Below are 21,185 nucleotides of genomic sequence, written 5' to 3'. Positions count from 1 at the left end.
ATACATCTGTGACATTTGATATTTTTGCTTTCATCACTATTTATGTTTGTCTTTGTTTCTTACATTTCGTTGATTTGACGCGGTATGACCCTATTGACTACAGGGGGACTTTAAGTTAAGATAGCATTGTTTTATCAATGACAACATGGAGAAAGTATTTAAAAAAACAAATAATAATATAATATACTAGAATACTAATAAACACAAGTGGATAAATGTAACTTGACATATCAGAACCTCACTTTTGTACACACCCATGACTAAAGACACTCATGCATATTTAATCATGTCATAGATATATTTTAAATGTATCATTAATGAGTGTATATATGACATATGTCATTCTTTTTATGATTATACATTATTACCAAAGTTATTTTCATCATTCAGGCCAAAATGTGAAAACTGCTAAATGTATGCAAATCCTAAAGTTCCCAAGTCTGCTGCAGAGGATCCACGATCAAAAATAGTTAGCCTGCGTGCCTATCCTCATCTCCCAAATATCCGGCAAGGCGATTGTTTCCCTTTTGTTATCTGTAACAACGTGATATTTTTTGTTTGTTAGTTCTATACCTGCCATTGTTTTTTGTGCATATGGGATTTTGCTCAATGGGGAACAATGGAACAGGCCTTAGTTTCCTACTGAGCGAGACTCAGATCCTTTGTCCTTCCCTCTGTGCTGGGATTGTATTGCATGTGCATGTGGATGGGTGTGAACATGTGGTGATGTCAGCACATCTGTCACCATGCCAGAATTTGCGGTTACAAAGCCAGAGCGGAGGGTGGGGCCTGAGGGACGAGAAGGAGAGCAGGAAAGGGTCAGTTTGGACAGTTTTTGAATGTGGACAGTTAAGTCACAAGATATTTTATGAAATTGAGTAACTTGTTGCTAATTCTGTGAGAAGGATTACATTTGATACTGACCCAGTCTTTTAAGAATGCAAAACGGATTGTAAAATCTAATGTTAAAGGGTGTTTTTCCAGACTGCACACAAAAATGTCAGTAATTGCCTCAGTCTTTTTTAGTTCATGTGACTGTGCTTTTTCAACCAATGGCTTTTTTTGACATTCTGCGAATCAGTTTATCTTGTGATGATGTTTTTTTTAGTGTCCATTCAGTAATAATTTAGGTAATTTGCCTTTATATTAATTGCACAAATACGCATTTTTGCAACTATAATAAATGTCTTGAGGACAGTAGTGATAAAGCAGGTACCAGCAAGGATGGACTTGCTATAGGGAGCAATGGCACGTTTCCCAGTGTGCTGGTTGAAGAGAAAAAACTTCCAACATCCTCAGACCGGCCCATTTTCAATACAGTGATGGATCCTGTGGTCCGCTGTTACTGATCACCTCTGCTGTCTTCTTCTTTTTTTCTTGTTTTCTTTTTATTTATTTTTTTACCATTCTCTTCCGTCTTGTCTAGCTGATGAGGTCTCTTGTTTGTCCATTGACCTTTTTCCTCAAGCTTTTGTTATTTTCATAGTCTTGACCTCACCTTCCCCCTCTTGCTTTCATCCCACTCTCAGTTTTTTCTTTCTTTTTATTTTCTCCTCCTGAGGCCTGTCTGAATTAATCTTTCAGATGTTCAGCCTTGCAGAGCTCAGACACTACTGTCTGTACAGTAGACAGTGTAAGAATGAACGAAGGAAGAAGAAAGAACAACAACCTCATATAATTGTAAAAGTTTGTGATTCAAACTCAATTATTTATTTATTTATTCTCATATAATGTCATCTCAACCTTCATCTCGCCTCCTTTTTTTGTTCTTTATGAAACAACAGGTGTTATCAAGCTCTCTGTGATGTTTCTCTTGGGTTTTGCCTTATCACGGGTCTTCGGTTCACTGTTTGATGTTCAGCGGATGTTTGTTTTTATCTGCTGCAGGTTTAACAGCCTCTTCTGTCTCTGCTGCACTACAATAGAAACAGCACTGTTGGTAGTGGCATTATTTAATATGCTAGTTTGTCTTGAATAAGCATAGTCTTATGCCATTGATCGCTTGTGCTCATTGAGAAGGACGGTTTTTGTTAGGTTTTTTTTTTTACATTTTGCTTTCTTTAAAGGGATAGTTCACCCAAAAATGAAAATTCTGTCATAATTTACTCACCCTCAAGTTGTTCCAAACCTGTACGAGTTTCTTTGTTCTGCTGAACACAAAAGAAGATATTTTGAAGAATGTTTGTAGCAAAGCAGATAGAGCAACCATTGACTACCATAGTAGGGGGGGTGGGGGGGGGATACTATGGTAGTCAATGATTGCTCTATCTGCTTTGTTCCAGTGCTTGGTCAATCTGCTTGGTTACAAACATTCTTCAAAATATCTTCTTTTATGTTCAGCAGAACAAAGAAACTCATACAGTTTTGGAACAACTTGAGGGTGCGTAAATGATGACAGAATTTTCATTTTTGGGCGAACTATCCCTTTAATGTGACTTTTCCTAATGAAACGTAGGGCAGTCTTTGTTTTTATCTATAGGACATGTGACTGGATGGAACGGGTTCAGATTTCTAAGAACACAAACACAATAGACATCCAGTGTGCCAGGATGCCTTGCATTGCTATTGTGGTCCAGTTCCATCTCTAGTGCCACCTATGCTTGTACCCAAAATATCTTCCATCCCTGTGCCAGAAAGGGATATTTTCAGACAGTAATGGTTTATCCTGCTCCTGCCAATCTAACCCTGCTGTCTGTTTCTTTCTAACTTGGACTAGAAGCTCTGTCAGGAAGTCCTGTTTTAGCAGGCGCCTGTCAAAATGTTTCGCTATCCAGAAATGTGCATAGTGTGCATTAGCTGTCATGGAGAATGCCCTAAAGTGAAAAACTAATGGACGGATAATAGTCATGTGCTACACTAACCTTAATGGTCCAGATATGTTTACGTGGTCAGCACAATAAATCAGACTGACATAATCTCATTTTCAAGAGTTCATTTTGTTAATATAATGCAATTAGGGACCATGATATCTTTTTTATAGATATACTACTGTTCAAAAGTTTGGGGTTGGTAAGATTTTTTTAATAGTTTGGAAATAAGTCACTTATGCTCACCAATGCTGCATTTATTTGACCAAAAATGCAGTAAAACAGTCATATGAAAGTACTAATGCAATTTCAAACAACTGCTTTCTATTTGAATATGTAATTTATTCCTGTGAAGGCAAAGCATTGCCTTCAGGATATCATTCTAATATGCTGATATGGTGTTCAAGAGACATTTATAATTATTTATTTAACATTATTTCCAATGTTGAAAACAGTTCTGCTGCATAATAATTTTGTGGAAACCATGAGACATTTTTTTTTTTTTTTAGAATTGCTGATGAATAGAAAGTCCATTAAAACTATTTGAAACAAATATTTTGTAGCAGTATAAATGTTTTACTGTCACATTTGATTAATTTAAAGGGTTAGTTCACCCAAAAATTAAAATAATGTCATGTATTACTCACCCTCATGCCGTTCCACACCCGTAAGAGCTCCATTCATCTTCGGAACACAAATTAAGATATTTTTGTTGAAATCCGAAGACTCAGTGAGGCCTGCATAGCCAGCAATGACATTTCCTTTCTCAAGATTAATGTACTAAACACATATTTAAATCAGTTCATGTGAGTACAGTGATTCAATATTAATATTATAAAGCGACAAGAATATTTTTGGTGTGCCAAATGACTAAATAACGACTTATATAGTGATGGCCGATTTCAAAACACGGAGCGTTATAAATCAGCGTGTTGAATCATGATTCAGATCGCGTGTCAAACCGGCAAACTGCTGAAATCACGTGACTTTGGCGCTCTCCGAACCACTGATTCGATACGCTGATTCATAACGCTCCGAAGCTTCATGAGGTTTTTTTTATCTTACTGACCCCAAACTTTTGAACAGTAGTAAGACAGCTATTTATATCAAATATGATGTGTATCAGTAGGAAAAAATCAGTTTACATTTCAAAACATTTTTTTGCCATTAATTGTAATAATCCAGTGAGATTGCTGTACGCACAAGGAGTCTTGACAACAGCAGGTTATGCTCCACATGGAGATCTGATCTCACCATTATTGAGTCCATCTGGGATTACATGAAGAAACAGAAAAAGACAGACTAAATCCAGAAGAACTACAACAATGTCTTCAAGATGCTTGAAGAAACCTGCCTGCAAAGATACAGTACTGTCAAGTTTTAGGCACTTGTGTAAAAATGCTGTAAAGAGAGGATGCTTTGAAAAATAGATTTGATTTATCAAAAACTTCTATTAACTAAATTAAATCAATATTTGGTGTGATCACCCTTTGTGTTTAAACAGCTTTTGTCCAATTACAATTAAAGGTGGGGTAAGTGATATTACAAAAATGCTTTAGAAAAAGGTCTCGGGCCGAGTACCAAAACAAACTTGTAGCAATCAGCAGTAAGGGGCGTGTCTACTAATGACGGGGAAAAGAGAGCACTCAGGGCACATCTTTATTCAAAACACAGGACGGACATTAGCCAGAAAGAGAGAGATGGCAGATAAAAAACAAATATGGAAGATGTCTGTGGAACAAAAGAAGGCTTACGATCAGGCAAGAAGTACGACCCGTGTAAATATCAGATCAGCTTTCCAGCGCTGGAGAGAACTCAAGGAGCGAAGGCAGAGGTTGCTTTATTTCTTCTCGATAGGCGAGTAACATTGATTTTGTTCTGTTTCACAAGAACTAATGCTGGCTTTTGCTTGAATATGCTCATGTCATGTTTGCTTGCTTGTCCATTTGCAATCGTATTGTCGTTCACTTCAGCGATGATAATTGCCCATTCATTTCCACACCTTATAAGCCTGGAGCGTCTAAACCTCCTCACTGTCTACTCCCAAAGTGTGTCCGAAAAGTAAGACAATACACTCCTAATATATGTTTGTTTCCTTTGGTTCCTCTTTTAGTGATCGATTTAACCCTCTAATCATATGTTAGTGCTCGGGCTATCGAGTTGTTCACAAGAACTGTTTTTGTGTTTTTGGGATGGAAGGGGTGACTTTTCACTGAACATTCGACCTGGATCACCATTGTAACACACATTGCTTTCACTTATTGTTGACATCATTCCCTCAGCCGGCTGGCAAAGCAGATTCCGCCATAGTCGTTGCCTGGGTTACGTATGTGTGGGGTGGAGCTATCAAAATAGGGGCGTGTTTGTTTTGGTGATTTGAAATCAACATCAGTTACCAGAAAGCACTTACCCCACCTTTAATGGCAAAAGGAATGTTTGGAAATGTAAACTTAAAACCTTTTTTTGTGTGTGTGTGTGAAAATACAAATGTGCCTAAGGCGTTTGCAGATGTTTTGAGATGTTTTTGATGTTAGCTGTTGTTTAAGTGATGTTAACTTCCCTAAAAAGAAATCTCTAAGCTATATGTCATGTTTTGACAGTCAAAGGCATTGAGAGAGAGATGGCTGTTGGATGGAGCGCCATCCAGTGGAGAGGACGAGGCACAGAAACAACTACAAGAGGATGAAGCCAAGACCAAACTACTGGAACAGACCATCCTCAGGTTAAGACCAGTCATTTAGCATTTGTATACAGCATACATACATTGGTGCATATTGTTAATGTTTAGATTTTTGTATTAACAGACTAGAACAGGAGATTGATGAGCTTGAGAGTGGCCCTTTGAATAAAGGAGATAAACAGGGCAATGAAAATGTAAGATATAAAGTTTGTTCAATATGTTTTTTAACTATATTTGCATATCTGTTAAGTTTAGTTAAGATTTGAATCCAATGATAATACCGACTTTCTGTCATATGTCCTCTCTGCCAGGCACCGGATGGTCCAGTGAAGGGTAAGTGTCAAAATACTAATGTATATTTTAATATTTTGTGTTCTCCATCATCTTTGTTTTCACACGGTATTAACACAAAATGGAGTATGACAAAAAATGATTGCCTTGTTTCATCGGTTTGTTTGCAATTATGGTCACTGTGTAATTTCAATGTTGTCATGTGAAAGAGCCACCGGGTCGAACAGAGTTCAGTGAACGTTCATTTTATAGGCTTGCTAATAAATACTGAATAGCAGCTCCTGAAAAATAAAAACTCTTATTCATTTAAACTCAATAACTGGTTGTTCACACTTGGCATAAACAGTAGTGAAAGCTAAATGAGTCTCGTTCTCTGTCCCCAGCAGTTGAGAATGGCATACAGCAGCCCAGCCCTAATGCAGATCAAAACAGCAAGAAACAGATCACAGGCATTGAGGCAAAGCTGCAGTGCACCAACCCTGATGTAGCCATCGAGAATGCCAGCACAGAGCATCCCGTCACCATGGTGTTCATGGGCTACAAGAATGTAGAAGATGAGGCCGAGACCAAGAAGGCACTGGGCATAGAGGAGACAGTCAAAGCTGAATTTGTGGTCATTGAGGATGGCGAGAACAAAGGTGGAAACGAAGGGGCCAAAGAGGACCAGGCCCCACCAAACGGCAGTGCCTCCAGTCCTGACAAAGCTCAGGACGAGGCCAAGAAGGAGGAATCGAAAGAAGAGGGCAATTCAAAAGAAAAGCAGCCGTGCAAGTGCTGCACTGTCATGTGAGTGCGACCGCTCACCCTGAAGTTTAGACTCTGGCGGAAAACTGACCCCCTGATCATAACGCAACAATGAATAAGTATACCCTGTATACTTAGAATTAACTTTTGTTGTCTGGTATGTCTTTCTTTTTTTATTTCTATTAATATTTTTCTATATTTCTGTCTTGACATTTATATATCTATATATACATATATTTTCATTATGTAATGAAGTCCAGTATTTTACTTGTTGAAGAACTGAAAAATGAGGACCACAACAGACTCCACTTTAGACAACGAGTTAAAAGAACCTCTTTGTGGCCCTCACCCTTATTTTGTTTTAAGAAAAAATAAGATGAACATCTCAATATATGAACTAGCTATTTATCTTCTGTATACATTTGTGTTTCTAAGATATTACTTTATTACTGAGAAGAAATTATTATATTGATATTACAATGTTATGCTTTTAATATATATTTTAAGCGTTTTGCTTTGTTTTTATTGTTTTATTGATTCATTTTTCTCTTTTTTTGCCAAATCATCTCAGACCACTGTGAACACTGGTACATAGAGTGTTGTCTTCGTCCACAGTCATACATTCTGCATTACACCTCATAGTAGGCCAATATGTTTGTAAATATGATCCAGTTATTTATGACTGTTCATGCTATGATATAATACATTTAATCATTTTGTTTCAAATAGGCTGCTGTAATTACCCCCAGAGCCCAATTATAACCACAGCAGCTTTCTGCTTTAACAGTAAATCACGTTTTATAGACCAAATACTATTTACAAGATAACCCATTTTAAACTCGTTCTCTTTTCTACATGAAGGATAACATTGTTAGATATAATTGTTATCAATATTAATTTTTGAAAATGTAATAACATTGCAATGCCTCATATTAAATATATGTAGTCCATAATGTTAAAATGCATTCTTACAGTATGTAAAATATATCTTAATATCATTTGGGGAAAAAATGCATTGTTTGAAGTTGAGGGTTTTTTGGTGTTAAATGGGTTGCTGTAAGATGCCCTCAATTAAACAAGAGTTCAACATCCATGTTTTAATGTTCTGGCAGATTATTCAAAAGAATGAATTATTCATTGCTGTTAATTCATGTTCAATAGTCTGGGGTCTAAAACATGTTTCTCATTCCAAGACCAACAGCTTTGTATATGTAGTTTTGCCGTCGTTATGATATCTCGATTTAATGAATTATTTCATTTCCTGTAAGACAGTATGTGTTGTGGATATCAGATAATGTCATGAGTTATAGGTGCTTTATTGATATGGCCAATGCCTGTTATGGTCCAAGTGTTTAAAACTGGAACAATGACAATAAAACAAACAAAAAAATGTTTGTTTACAGTTATGTATTGGTAATTCTTTGGTAATTATATTTTACTCACCTGAAATCAATGAAGTCTGACATAGTTACAAATGTCAATCATTTGGAAAACAAATCGTTTAGACTTGCCAGGGGACATGACGTTGATACCGTCTGTGATCTTTTACAGACAAAGAGTTTCTGTGAAAAAAGAAATCAATCCCCCGGTTTTACAGTCAAGGTTCAGTCTAGTCTCAGACTAAAATGCATGTTTGAGCTGTTTTAACTGAAAGTCACTTGCACTGACATATCTTAAAATATGCCATTGTTTTGTCACAAAATACACACCAGTAATGTGTTTTTTTTTTTTTTTCTAAGGCATGTTTATAAAAGCTGCTTAAATGCTCTAATTGAGCTAAGGGCTAATCCTGGCTTAATCTAAACCCTGTCAATGAAACCAGGCCAATAAGTTCCAATATTTGCTCTGACATTACTGCCATTGTTTTATATGTAAAGACTTTAAATTATGTATCAAATTCAATTCATGATTGCATAGCATTCAACAGATATCCTACATTTCAAAGGGACCCATATGCTTTCTAATATGTAAAGGCTGCCATCTGCAGGCTGAAATCTAGTTTGATTACCAGTAGAAGCGGCAGTTTGTAGTCTAAAATGATGCTACTTACTACTACTGTCATGTTATATTCAGAGGGGTGGGGACGGAACATTATCCCAGGCCCTGTGATGAGGGGGCCCTACTGTGGTCTTGTATGGTATAGTCTACTTACTGGGCCTGAAGAAGGGGAGGCCCACCCATTAAACTTTTTCCAAGGCACATAAATTGTAGTGACAGTGGTGAGTATAGTAGCACTAAACAAAGATGTTAAGTGAATGACTCACTGATTCTGACCTGAGTACATGGATAGTAACGCTAATGTGGTGAAAGAAAGAAAGACAAAATGATGTCATAATTTACTCATCCTTGTGTCATACACTTTCTGAACTTTCTTCAGAGTAACACAAAATATATTTTGAAGAATGTTGGTAGACAAACGGTTTTGGTGACCATTAACTTGCATTATATGGACAAAACACTGAGACATTTCTCAAAATATTTCCTTTTGTGTTCCACAGGAGAAGAAAGATTTTGAAATGTAGAACATTTGAATGATTTTTGGACGATCCAATTCACACCAAGCCATGCATAGAACAATGTTTAAATGTACTAGAAGTTGTCTAAGCTAATGAATGATTTTTCTCTGTGTATTTAGTTTTTCTTTTCTTTTTTTGGTCTAGACTATAGAGGCATGTTTATATTTTAGATTTAATAACGGCTGATATGTTTAACCATGTATAAACATCCTTAATTCTTCCAAGACTACGTCTGTTCCACCCAAGGCTTTAGTTTCTCCGGACAACACTATAATCCTACAGTTATTAGCCTATTAAATATCTTAGCAATGCGTCATGTAAAACTGTTTTTCTCTTTGGCTGAACACTGAACGGCTTCGTCCTTGTCGTTGCTGATAATGGGTTCAAGCACAGTTCACTTCACTCTTCAACTTCATTTCTCATGGTAGCAACAGGGAGGGAAAAGTTTTCGCAAACTTTTTTCGACCGCCTTTCCAGATTGACAGCTCTTCTGTCCAATCCCGCTGGCCAAGAACACGTGAGGTCCCGCCCACACTCGGTGCTCCAGGGTCGATTGACTAATCAGAAAGCGACAATCCCCCCTCCGCCATTTTGTAAGGATATAAGAAATACTAGCAGGTCTACCTCTCGTCTACGACAACCTGTAGTTTTGTGTAGTGCCATGGACGGGTAAGTTGAAAACTCCTTCATTCCAAGTATGATAACCCTTACAAACGTGTTTTTTTCGTCGGATGTTTGATTCGTCGTGGTGACTTATTACATTATGCACGTTTAAAGTGTGTTAAATGACGTAAAGTGAAGTGGAAATGGTGATTTTTCGCTCTTAATGTCTCCCGTGCCGGAAGAGCCCAAAAGTTGAACCAAACTGACCAGCAACCTGTTGCAAGTAGTCTAGCTTCATGAAACACAAGCGAACTTAAGCTACAGTGCTTTTTTCACTTAACTGGCAAGACGAAAATCTCAAATGGACCTTGTAACGTACACAGGCGACAGAACAACCATTATTTGGCAACCAACGTGTCTCAGTTTCCGCATTGTTGTTGGGTGGCTAGCTAATTACCTGCTAGCCTGCTAAACCGACACCAGTCCAATTTTATTGTGGCTTCACTCGTCGTTTGTATGTTCGAGTCACGTTAAATACTTTTAATCGGTTCTAAGGAAGTTTGATACACATAATTGTCCGATTACAGTAACTGTTTTAGATAATGACGCGTTGAAGATATCAGCTGCGTTTACACTGGCACAAAAATCTGATTTTTTTTTTGTTTTTTTTTTGTCACTTACACGAATCAAATGCGGATTTGTGTGTTTACACTTAAGCAGCACATTTCGATTAGATTTTTTTCGCGTTCTTTCTGAACCACTTCCAAATGTGTGGTTGTTTTGTTTTTTTTGTTTTTTAAATCCAATACATATCCGATATATGGACATTTTAACCACATACATCCTATTACCCTTGGGATTCCAAGCCACAACAATTTTGGTATTCTGAAGCAGACTTGTATGAGCTCGAACTATTTAGGTAGACATTTTATAAGAGATTGCATTTACACACACACTTTGCTATGGAAAACTACATTTATATTTCTCAGCAAGGTGATCACTTGTCTGTTTTTGTAATTAAAGTCACAGCTTCACAATTATATAAAGGTGCTTTTGCATAGTAAAGAGAGCGTAAATTAATATACACACTGATAGTGTCTAAAGTTAATGTAAACAGGCGGTACATTGACCATATCCTAAAAAGAATTTGGATATAGTCAAAAGATCTGCACATTGAGACTTGGAGTGTAAACAACACAACCTCATCATTTAGAATGTTAGAATATGTAACGTTTTATTATTAGGAAAGTATAATAAAAAAAGTTTTGAACTGAATCTCTTGCTTGCAAATGCGTATTATACATTTGCACATTATATCCGCAACGGATATTTATCCTTAAAATGTAAACTGCAATTTGTACTCGCCAAACCTGTAAGACTATTTTATTCAGTAATAGTAGAATAGAAATTGAGATTTTAGGCAGAATGACACCCTTCAATGAAAGTGAATGGTGCCTGAGACCTGTCATTCAGCCTAATCTTGTTTAGTGAGCGAGAATCTTACAGTTTAAAACATTATAGTGAATGAATAACAGAAAATTGACCGACAAATCCTGTGTTTTTGTCTTCTGCAGCCGGTTAGAGACTGATCTGTATCCTCTGGGATCCAGTTACGTCACTGAAATAGAGTAAGTTTTGCATCTCTTTGCATTTATGTAAATACGAACTGGTTGTACAGCATTATCACCTAAATCAACCTAAACAAAAGAATTCAAGATATTTTCTCAAGAGAAGTTTGAAACGGACTGATACCTTTGATTGGCGTGAAGAGTTGCTTAACAGGCCTGCTTTGTTTTACTATTTGCTTTTATATCAGGTTGCATCCTAGTTAGGTGTGCCTGATTTGCAACTCTTGTTTTGTAGTTCCTGCTGGGCCCGTATTCGGTCTTTAACTAATGTTGAATTTTTTATTCACATTCAATAGATGACACCAATCAGAAGTTACACTTTCTGTTCACCTATTGTTCTAAAGCCCTGTTTACACAGAATTACTAAATTGTAAGAGGATGCCAAGTCACTGTATCCAACTGTATCTGGCAACAGGCCGCTATCTGCGTAGTTGCTGCATTGTTTGCAAGAACTTGAGCTCTTGATTAGACATCGTTCATTTTCAATGAGTTGCAGATTTTGTTGGCAACGCAGCAAATACACTTATGAAATTAAGTATTGTTGAAATGAAAATTCACCCTAATGTATTTTCTAAATGCATGTTATATATCTTTAGTGCACGCATGTTTCTTTGTTCTTTTATTAAAGAAGTCATAACTTTAATCTTCCGGTGACCTGACAAACTTCTTTCTGATGATATATTTGCTGGACTTCTACAATCACTTAGTCTGCTGAAACTCAGTCTTTTTTTAAAAATGTACTGCAAGCTCACATTCAGTTCTGCCTCTATCCAATCAACAATCAATGGGTAGAACCAACTCTCTGCTTTACATTTTGTTTCTTCAATCCATTTTTACATTTTACATTTTGTATCACAATACAGAAGCAAATATCTGTCCCTGCTTCCATTATATAGAAAATATACTTTAATTATTGTATAGCCATATCTGTAGCTGAATTCCCATCAAATGTAATTGAGCATCTGATTTCTAATTTCTGTTTTATGCTTCTTCTTTTTTTTCGTAGCAGTGTCCATGATATAACGGTTGGCACAAAGGTATGTCTTTGTACAAAATTAACTTTTTTACCAAAGTGACCATGTCTGACTTGCAAATGTGTGAAGTTGGTTTCCCTTTTTGGTTGTTGTGGGTGTTCAGTAGCGATATTAGTTTAGGTTGTATATCTGGTTTTCTAGGTTGTGCGTTCCTCTTTTTTTTTTTTTTGAGACGGAGGGAACTGCGATAAATTGATGAGTCTGAAATTCTGATCCTGCAACTGTATTTCCGGTCAAAGGGCACCTGCTGTTTAAACAATCACTGTGATAAGTGACCCAAAGGTGAAAGAAGTAGCCTACACTCAAATCTTAATGTTCTGTAGGCAATTCCGAAATGGCCACCTGGAGGATTTAGTTTACTTGCCTTTTATTTTTTGCTACTAAAATAGTCGCACTGTACAGTTATTTGTTTACAATATTGCTCTCTTCACACTCATTTGGATGTGTTTGTACATAGAGACTGCCTGCTGTTGTTTCCCCTGATGCCTTTCACACATGTGAGGAGGAGTAGAGATATAGTAGATGAAGTCGCAGTCCTGTCGGAGTCGAGCACTAATTACTGGGCTGGAATGTTGTGCTTGCATTCCTGTCTCCCTGTCCCCCTTATTCAACAGACTGTGCTCTCACCCAGGAGGCTTGCACTTTGTCAATGGATGTAAACATGTTGGCACCTGCAAGTCTTGAGCTCCTAGAGACCAATGTAGGAGTCATGGTTCTCGGCTCCTTTTTTTTCCCCTTTCCTAAGCAAGCATTCATGCTGCAATGCCCCGCGGTTAAAAATAGAGGAAGGAAATGCTGGAGTTGGGTGGATGTCTCGCTCAAACAATGGATGGTTCAACCAGAGAAGGCTTCCTGTCATAACTGTTTTATAAATGTGATGTGTTGAAACCTGACTCCTGCAGGTTTTAGCTTGGAGGAATGTGGCAGTGTCATCCTCCTTGTTTTTTCTGAGGAAACGCAGTGCCACGTAAATGCTGTTAAGTTATTTTTCCCTTTCTGCTCTGTTATTGATTGCGTTTTGTTGCTGTAGGCTGCTTATTGAGCCTTTGGGCTGTATTTAAGGTAAACTTTATCTAGGGTGTGGTAAAGTGCCCTTGAGGCTGTTTGTAGTAGACCATAGGGGGAAAATCAGCCCGAGGACCAGGCGTTCAGCTTTGTTAACAATACTTTCTTTTGGGCTGGAACAGAACACACATTGTGGTAATGGAGTGAAAAGGCTTTGGCTTATCCAGTACATGTGACCACTTCAGCAGAGACTTGCTATTTGAAGTGGTTTATTAAGAGAGTGATGCTGAATGATTTGCTCATTGCTCCATTGGCCAGCCAAGTGGCTCCAGCTTGGCCATGAGTGAGAGACTTTGTGTTAGTGTTATGGCTGGACACAGCTGCCTCTGTTTGCATTTCTCTTTCTTTGTTCGGCTTTTACCAGAAGTAAACAGTGTAGTGATCTCTTGTGTACAGATGCCAAGAATAGTTGTAACCATTAGTCAATTACTTATTTATTATTTGTTTGTTTTGATTGTGTAATCAGACTATGGTATTGTGCATGCTGATCTTTGTCATATGACTTTCTATAATACAATGTCATATGCCAATTTGTGACATTTTTGTCATTTATGCACTGATGTAGCTGATTCACATCTTGTCGCAGTGTTTAGGGTCTTCTGGTTTGGTGGTTTGAGTGTCCTATTTTGCGAACCCTGTAAATGTGTCCTGCTTAATGAAACCCTTTTCTTTTCAGAGGGGATCTGACGAACTCTTTTCCTCCTGCATATCTAACGGACCTTATATAATGAGCTCTGGGGCAGGTAGGCATTTATGGGTGTTTATACACTTTTGTTCAAAAGTTTGGGGTCAGTACAATTTTTATTTTTAGAGACAAAAGATTATAAAATATCAATATTGTTCTTTGGACTTTCTATTCAAAGAATCCTGAGAAATTCAGAATTTGCACACAAATATTAAACTGTGCAACGGTTTAACATTGGTAATAAGGAATGTTTCTTGAGCACCAAATCAGTTTATTAAATAATACATCCAATTTTATCTGCATACATACTACATTCATGTAAGGTAAAATGTATACTATATAGTAAATCCTGGCTGTTTCTAATGCTGGAAAATATATGAATGTCTAATCTGCTCTAATGCATCTGAAAATATTATGAAATTATAAACCTTGATGGTTTTGTAAAGCTGTTTTTTATTTTTAAATGGCACATGCCTCCTTGATAAGCATACGATACTTTTCAAGAACATAAACTAATCTTATTGACCTCAAACCTTTGAAAGATAATGTACATGTATTTGGATTCTTAAGTACAAAATTAATATCTGCATTTTGTTTGTCAGCAAATGGTAATGACAGCAAGAAGTTCAAAGGGGACATCAGAAGCCCTGGCATTCCTTCAAGAGTCATACATGTACGCAAACTGCCAAACGACATAAACGAAGCGGAAGTTATTTCTTTGGGGCTTCCCTTTGGCAAAGTGACCAATCTTTTGATGCTAAAAGGAAAGAACCAGGTAAAGACCTCTGCTGCTTTTCATTTCCATCAAAATATGATTACCCTGCTTTGCCTTGCCTTATTGTGTTATCTCCTCACAGGCCTTCCTGGAGATGAACACTGAGGAGACAGCACAGACCATGGTCAGCTACTACTCCTCTGTCACCCCTGTCATCCGCAACCATCCGATCTTCATGCAGTATTCCAATCACAAGGAGCTGAAGACTGACAACTCGCCCAACCAAGTTGTTAGTACAAATTGCATAACATTAGGCCTTTAATCAAGAGTCACTACTCGATGTAAATGACGCTTTCAAGAATGATAATGTATACTTGTATACTTCCTCCTTTGCTATAGAGAGCACAGGCTGCACTACAGGCGGTGAATGCAGTCCAGACAGGAGGCATGTCTTTGAGTGTTGTTGATGGCGCAGGCATGGGGAGCCAGAGCCCTGTGCTGAGAGTTATCGTTGAAAACCTCTTCTACCCGGTTACTCTAGATGTCCTTCACCAGGTATTGACTGTCCTTCAAACGAAGTTGAAAAATTTATTTATAGTCCTTTTTTAATAATTTGTATTATTTATTAATTATTATTGCATTGCTTATTACCCCACCCTCCCAGATCTTCTCAAAGTTTGGCACAGTTTTGAAGATCATCACCTTTACCAAAAACAACCAGTTCCAAGCACTGGTCCAGTACTCAGATGGAATGACTGCACAGCATTCAAAGCTGGTGAGTGGCATAGTGGATCAATACATTCACGGATGAATGGGCAGCTAAATCCCTCCTGAACCCTGTAATCATTTGGCTTAACATTCAACAGTCTTTGGATGGACAGAACATCTACAATGCCTGCTGTACCCTTCGCATCAGTTTCTCTAAACTCACCAGCCTGAATGTTAAGTACAACAATGATAAGAGTAGAGACTACACTCGCCCTGACCTACCTACAGGAGACAGTCATCCCTCCCTTGAAGCACAGCAAATGGCTGCAGCTGCCTTGTGTAAAACTTCATCCTTTTTTTTGCTGTTAATAAATGGTATTTACAACATGCATAAAATCACAAATGATTTTTTTTTTTTTCTCCCCTCAGCTGCTCCTGGTATCATCTCTGCATCGCCATATGCTGGGTCTCATGGTTTCCCACCAACATTTACCATTCAGCAGGCAGCAGGTCAGTCATAGCCCTCATTATAACTCTCTATGTGGTTTGTGCTGGCACAGTTTCCCAGTGTAGCATCCATGCTTTGTAGTAATGACTGTGCTTCCCACAGGTCTGTCTCTGCAGGGCATGCCTGCCGGGGCTCTCGCGTCGCTCGGTATCTCCGGCGCTGCGGCAGCTGCCGCGGCTGCTGCCGGACGCATGAGTTTTTCCAGTCTCCCTGCGGGAGGAAACAGTGTCCTGTTAGTCAGCAACCTTAACCCTGAGGTTAGTGCCTTTTTGAATGTTTTAGATTCATCCTTTAGTTCATTAGCCTGTGGTTCATGTTTCAAAAAGTTAGACTCAATTTCGGCAGGGAGAACTGTAAAAGTAGAGAAATGTTGGAAGGATAAATTAGATGGCATCTGGTAATGAATTAACCAAATGCGTCATATGTTTGTGTAGCTCTTCAAATCTTGTACTATGTGTTTATGACAGTGTGGAGGCTCATTTGACTACTGTACAAACATGCATGTCAACCGTTTCTTAATATTTGTTGACTCTTGTCTGAAGCCATCTTAAACATTTTCATTTCTAGTATTCTTTTAGAGCTATGAATATATATTGTCTCTATCTTTCCTGTATTTCATTGTTAATCTTTTCTCCTTTCTTTTTTTATTGCCTTAGTGTTCCTGTAGTGAAAAGCATTTAATTTAGCAAGTTCTGCTGACTGGAACACTACATTTTTTTTCTTTGTGTATACTGACCTTGTTTTTTACTTCCTTTTTCTTGTTTCTCTCCCTCCCCATTCCCCTTCCCCTTTTATTATTTTAATACTTTGACCTGGAATCTTTTGCCAACTGACTGCACCACTTGTTTTTTGTATTATTTGAAACCCTCTACCTACCCAAACAATACGATTCCCTATTCATACCAATACTGGATACATAAACAATTTGTTTTTCTACTGTGCAACCAACCAACACACAACAACATCCCCAACCCACATCCACTACATTGTCGGATGTCCTCCTTTTACTTCTACCCCCCCTTTCCATCATGAACAATATCACCCACCTTCATGATCCTACCACCGTTTTTCGCCATTCCTGTGGAACTGCCTCGCTGTGGACATGTTCAACCTCCACTGTCCTGCCTCCGATCTTTTCCTGTCCCTTCCTCCCTACGCTGCCTTCCTCTGCTGTCTTAAGAGCGTTACGCCCCAATGCCTCTTTATTCTTTTCGGTATGTTATCATTGGCATCTCCTTTTTATTACCTTTTTATTTTTCATATTTTAACTTCATCTAAGATGTGTACTTTGGTTTGTATATGTGACATATGTGGGGTTTTAAAGGAAATTGCAATTGGCTGCAACTTTTTGGGCTCCTTCATTTGGCGGATGCTAAATCTCTATTGCCAATGGGTAAATTGTTAAATATTGTAGTCCTATCAGTTGTGTAGTTTAGACTGATCTTGGCCAATTGCTGGTATGACTACAGTCAATTTGAGCATTTTGTAGCAGCTTTTTGCTTATTTTAAATGTCATACCCTCTCAATAAGCCATATTGAATACTGCATTTAATAACTTTAACTGTTGATTAAACCTACAACTTCCTAAAAGTGTAAATATCCCAGAGTCCTAAATGTAATTACTTTGAGTAACTCTTTCCAAAAGCGACATATTCTGTGAAGTAATTATACATGTGTGAATGTAGAAATATAGTCTGTTTGCACCAGTAATGCATGCCTTACTTCTCTATACAATTACTTTATTGTATAAGTATTTAATTGAAATGCATTCTGAGTGTTTGATGTAGAAAATAATAATCAATTGTCCTGTCACACAGTAGTCATGCCCTTATGTAGTTCCCGTTATCTTTTGGTAGGCGTGTATGGCGACGTCATGAGAGTGAAGATCCTGTTTAACAAGAAGGAGAATGCATTGGTGCAGATGTCTGATGGAATCCAAGCACAGCTAGGTATTTATAACGGTCTTTAACTTTTTAGCAATTCTCCTATGAAGCAACACCAACCTCTCTTGCCCTTTTTAGCCATGAGCCACTTGAACGGGCAGAAACTGTATGGTAAGGCTTTGCGGGTCACACTATCCAAACACACCACGGTACAGCTGCCACGCGAAGGCCATGAGGATCAGGGGCTCACCAAGGACTACAGCAACTCTCCTCTTCACCGCTTCAAAAAGCCAGGCTCCAAGAACTACTCCAACATTTTCCCTCCTTCCTCTACTCTCCATCTCTCCAACATCCCGTGAGTCCACCAAACTAACACCAATCTGTTTGGCTTCTTTAGTACTGCTTATTCAATGTCTGTCTATTTCTTCTCTTCTCAGTCCTGCTGTCACTGAGGAGGATCTCAGGGGCTTGTTTCTAAGTGCAGGAGCTGTAGTTAAGGCCTTCAAGTTTTTCCAGTAAGACATTCTACAGATTTGATTTCTACAGATTGTCTCAACGTTTCCTGGAAGTCTTAAAATATTGTGTTAATCCTTTCAGGAAAGACCGTAAAATGGCCCTCATCCAATTGGGCTCTGTGGATGAAGCAATCGAGTCTCTGATCAAATTTCACAATCACGACCTGGGAGAGAATCATCACCTCAGAGTGTCCTTCTCCAAGTCCACCATCTGATGGAGGCCGTTTTGTTTTAAAGAGGTTGAAAGGACAGTCACTTTAGACCAAACTTTAAGCCTTCCACAATTTATATCACTGTGGACAAATGTGTTCCACAACACACACTTCATCATTCCTTTAATTATATCTATATTCACATATGTATGTCTATTTGTAATTCCACTTTAAACCAGTAGACCAGAGAAACTCTTCAACCCAATGTGACTTGGGTTTTAATAGTATGTTTTCTCAGACGGTTTGTTTCATGATTTAGTTCATCGTTGGCACACATCGGTTTTGGATCATAGATGCTGCATAGTTTACACTTGTGCCTCTGCGGAAAGCCGCACCCCTTTCAGGTTGCACACGCAAAACCTTGTTTCGTTTGTTGAACATGTAATTAACCTTTTTCGAACCTACTCCCTATTTGCCTTTCCAAAAAAAGCAACTGTGCCTTACATGGTGCTTAAAGTATATCTTAATGGCCTTAGTAATATTCTGATGTTTTTGGCTTCTTTGCAGGATCCATTAACCTCAAACTTAAAAAGAGAGAACCTGCCTCCTGTTCCCAGGTGGCCCCCGTTTAAATTTGATTAGTGAAAACACAAGAATGTTTTCCTGTAAAAGGCAGCAATTACTTTATTAACAGGCTTTGGTTTTGAACCTGACACAGCTTATTTTACATCCTAGTTGTTCTAAATGTGGATCTGTTCCTTATATACCGTATGTAAAATATTCTATAATCTGTAGTTTAATTCCTTTTTATTTTAGTCACGCACATATTTCTATACTGTCAACTATTTGGGCATTGGCCCTCTGCGTTCTCTGTGCCTAGATTGTTATATTCTCAGTTTAGTTGGGGGAACCGTTTATAATTTCCCCATTTTACCCCATTGCCTTGCTTCTCTTATAAGTTTTGTCAATCATGAAATCGCTTGGAACCAAACCAGAACTCGCCGGTTTTTACATTTGATTTACGCTGCGTGTGACAATAAGTCAGTTTATTGTTTCTGTTCACAAGTGTTTTAATGAACATGTAAATTTGGACCTTCAAAAACGTAAGTTTTGAGCTTAGTTCAAGAAGTAAGCATTACAGAGTCTTAAGTTCCTATGTGACGTGTGTGAACCGAGACACCTGTGACATGACTTCGGACTGTTATTCGCACTTCTGTGTTGGGGGTGGGGAAAACGTTAAGGCCATGGTCTTTCCGACATATTCATTTCATGTTTGTGGCAAGTCTTGATGCTCAGACATTCCCTTTTATCTTTTGAGCTTGTACTATGGGGAAAATCTTTCCATTTTCAGTTTTTTTTTTTAGCCAATGCAATTTAGCAGAATATTTGTTTGGGTGGGTCTTTTTTGTTTTTCTTTTTTTTTTCTTCCTGAAGAGTAGCATGATGGACCAAAGCATCTTCCCTGTACTGCCAGGCAGTTTTTGATATTTCTTATTGAAGTGTATCTTACTGTGCAGCAATATTGTTTTATCTACAGCTTTGATTTCCATGGGCAGAGGCAAAAAGTTTAGAGGCCTTATCTTTATATTATTGCCTTTTGTTTACAAGAAGCAACGCAAAACCTTGAAAAGAAAATACAAATTAGACAAAACATTGTGGGCTTTTTAAAAGCATGGATCAAATCGTTACTTCTGTTTTCAGAGAACAGAACCAAACAAAAGTCTTAAAGTAGCAACAGAGCTCCTTTCTATTACGTTATATAGATGCTATTTTCTATTGCGTATAGTTATACTTGTTTTTCTCACTATGGATATAATGTTGAGAAGCAGAGTGGGTGAGGGCTACTGTGTATATATATATTTCTTTGTTTTGTACAAGTAATTGAAAATCAGCATCATTTTGTGTCAAACATGTATATTTTGATATGGTAATAGCAGACATTCAGCTCATTGTAGAGCCTTCCTTTTTTATTACACAATATTAAAGAGATTCCAACACGTGTCTGAACATGTAATTGCCCTCTTGAAAGCATAACCTTCTTTTGATATAGATGCTCATACTTTTCTGTCTTCAATAAAACTTTTCTTTTCTTGCTTTCATCTTTTTGTATCTTTTTAATATCTGAAATTATTAAACATCTTGATCTTTTCACGTTGTACATCTGTTGGCTCTGTCAGTCATGTGGTTAACAAGCTCTTTTCAACTCACTGGTTTCACTAACTTCTTTCTTACCATCTGTATGCTGTTAGAGAATATTGAATGAGAAATTAATGTAGGAAACTATTTGAAATAATTTTTAGCTATGTAACTTTCCAAATGAGGTTGAATGTGGGATAGCTGGAGATACACTGCCATCTAGAATGGAATAAGACAAATACATTCCCTTTGAACTACTGCTTTTTTAATGCAAGCGGTGTTTCTCTGCCATTATCACTAGAAAATGTGTATATCTTGTTTGAATATTAATACAGATTTTTCATTTTTTGGATGCATAGAGAGCCCCATAAATAGTTTTGTATATGTATAGCTTATCTCTACAGTATGTACGAAAATTTGATATAGCCCTACAGTATATAGAAATGTGAGGACTTCATTTTAAAACACCACTTGTACACTGGAAGTCTCTCGAATGAATGTTATATTCTGCTTCT

General features: G+C 37.7%; 2 protein-coding genes across 4 annotated transcripts in view; both read left to right on the top strand.

Moving 5' to 3' along the window:
* Positions 1–7,937, top strand: part of palm1b (paralemmin 1b) — a 34,347-nt gene extending 26,410 nt beyond the window's left edge. The window contains exons 4-7 of one of the 2 annotated variants that reach the window (XM_079819256.1): positions 5,408–5,529; positions 5,612–5,681; positions 5,799–5,820; positions 6,165–7,937. In XM_079819256.1, coding sequence (XP_079675382.1) covers positions 5,408–5,529; positions 5,612–5,681; positions 5,799–5,820; positions 6,165–6,568 — 618 coding nt within the window. In that variant the 3' untranslated portion in view covers positions 6,569–7,937. Of the gene's footprint in view, positions 1–5,407; positions 5,530–5,611; positions 5,682–5,798; positions 5,821–6,161 lie in introns of both variants that reach the window. The other variant, XM_079819255.1, reaches the window with a different exon arrangement.
* Positions 7,938–9,629: 1,692 nt separating this feature from the next.
* On the top strand, positions 9,630–20,533 carry ptbp1a (polypyrimidine tract binding protein 1a). Of its 2 annotated transcripts, XM_079819253.1 has the most exons (16): positions 9,630–9,707; positions 11,216–11,269; positions 12,276–12,306; positions 14,045–14,111; positions 14,656–14,828; positions 14,911–15,057; positions 15,168–15,323; positions 15,433–15,543; positions 15,635–15,815; positions 15,906–15,986; positions 16,087–16,241; positions 17,165–17,198; positions 17,841–17,933; positions 18,006–18,222; positions 18,305–18,382; positions 18,465–20,533. In XM_079819253.1, exons 1-16 carry the CDS (start codon positions 9,700–9,702, stop codon positions 18,595–18,597), a joined length of 1,719 nt encoding a protein of 572 aa, XP_079675379.1. In that variant the 5' UTR covers positions 9,630–9,699; the 3' UTR covers positions 18,598–20,533. The 2 variants fall into 2 exon arrangements, with proteins under 2 accessions (XP_079675379.1, XP_079675378.1); XM_079819252.1 differs by having other exon boundaries at positions 9,668–9,707; positions 15,635–15,986.
* The last annotated feature ends 652 nt before the right edge of the window (positions 20,534–21,185 follow it).

The sequence above is a fragment of the Gobio gobio genome (assembly GCF_949357685.1).
Source record: "Gobio gobio genome assembly, chromosome: 6".
Taxonomy (NCBI): Eukaryota; Metazoa; Chordata; class Actinopteri; order Cypriniformes; family Gobionidae; genus Gobio; species Gobio gobio.
The sequence above is the reverse complement of the archived record's forward strand: the minus strand, read 5'-3'. Positions and strand labels throughout refer to the sequence as shown.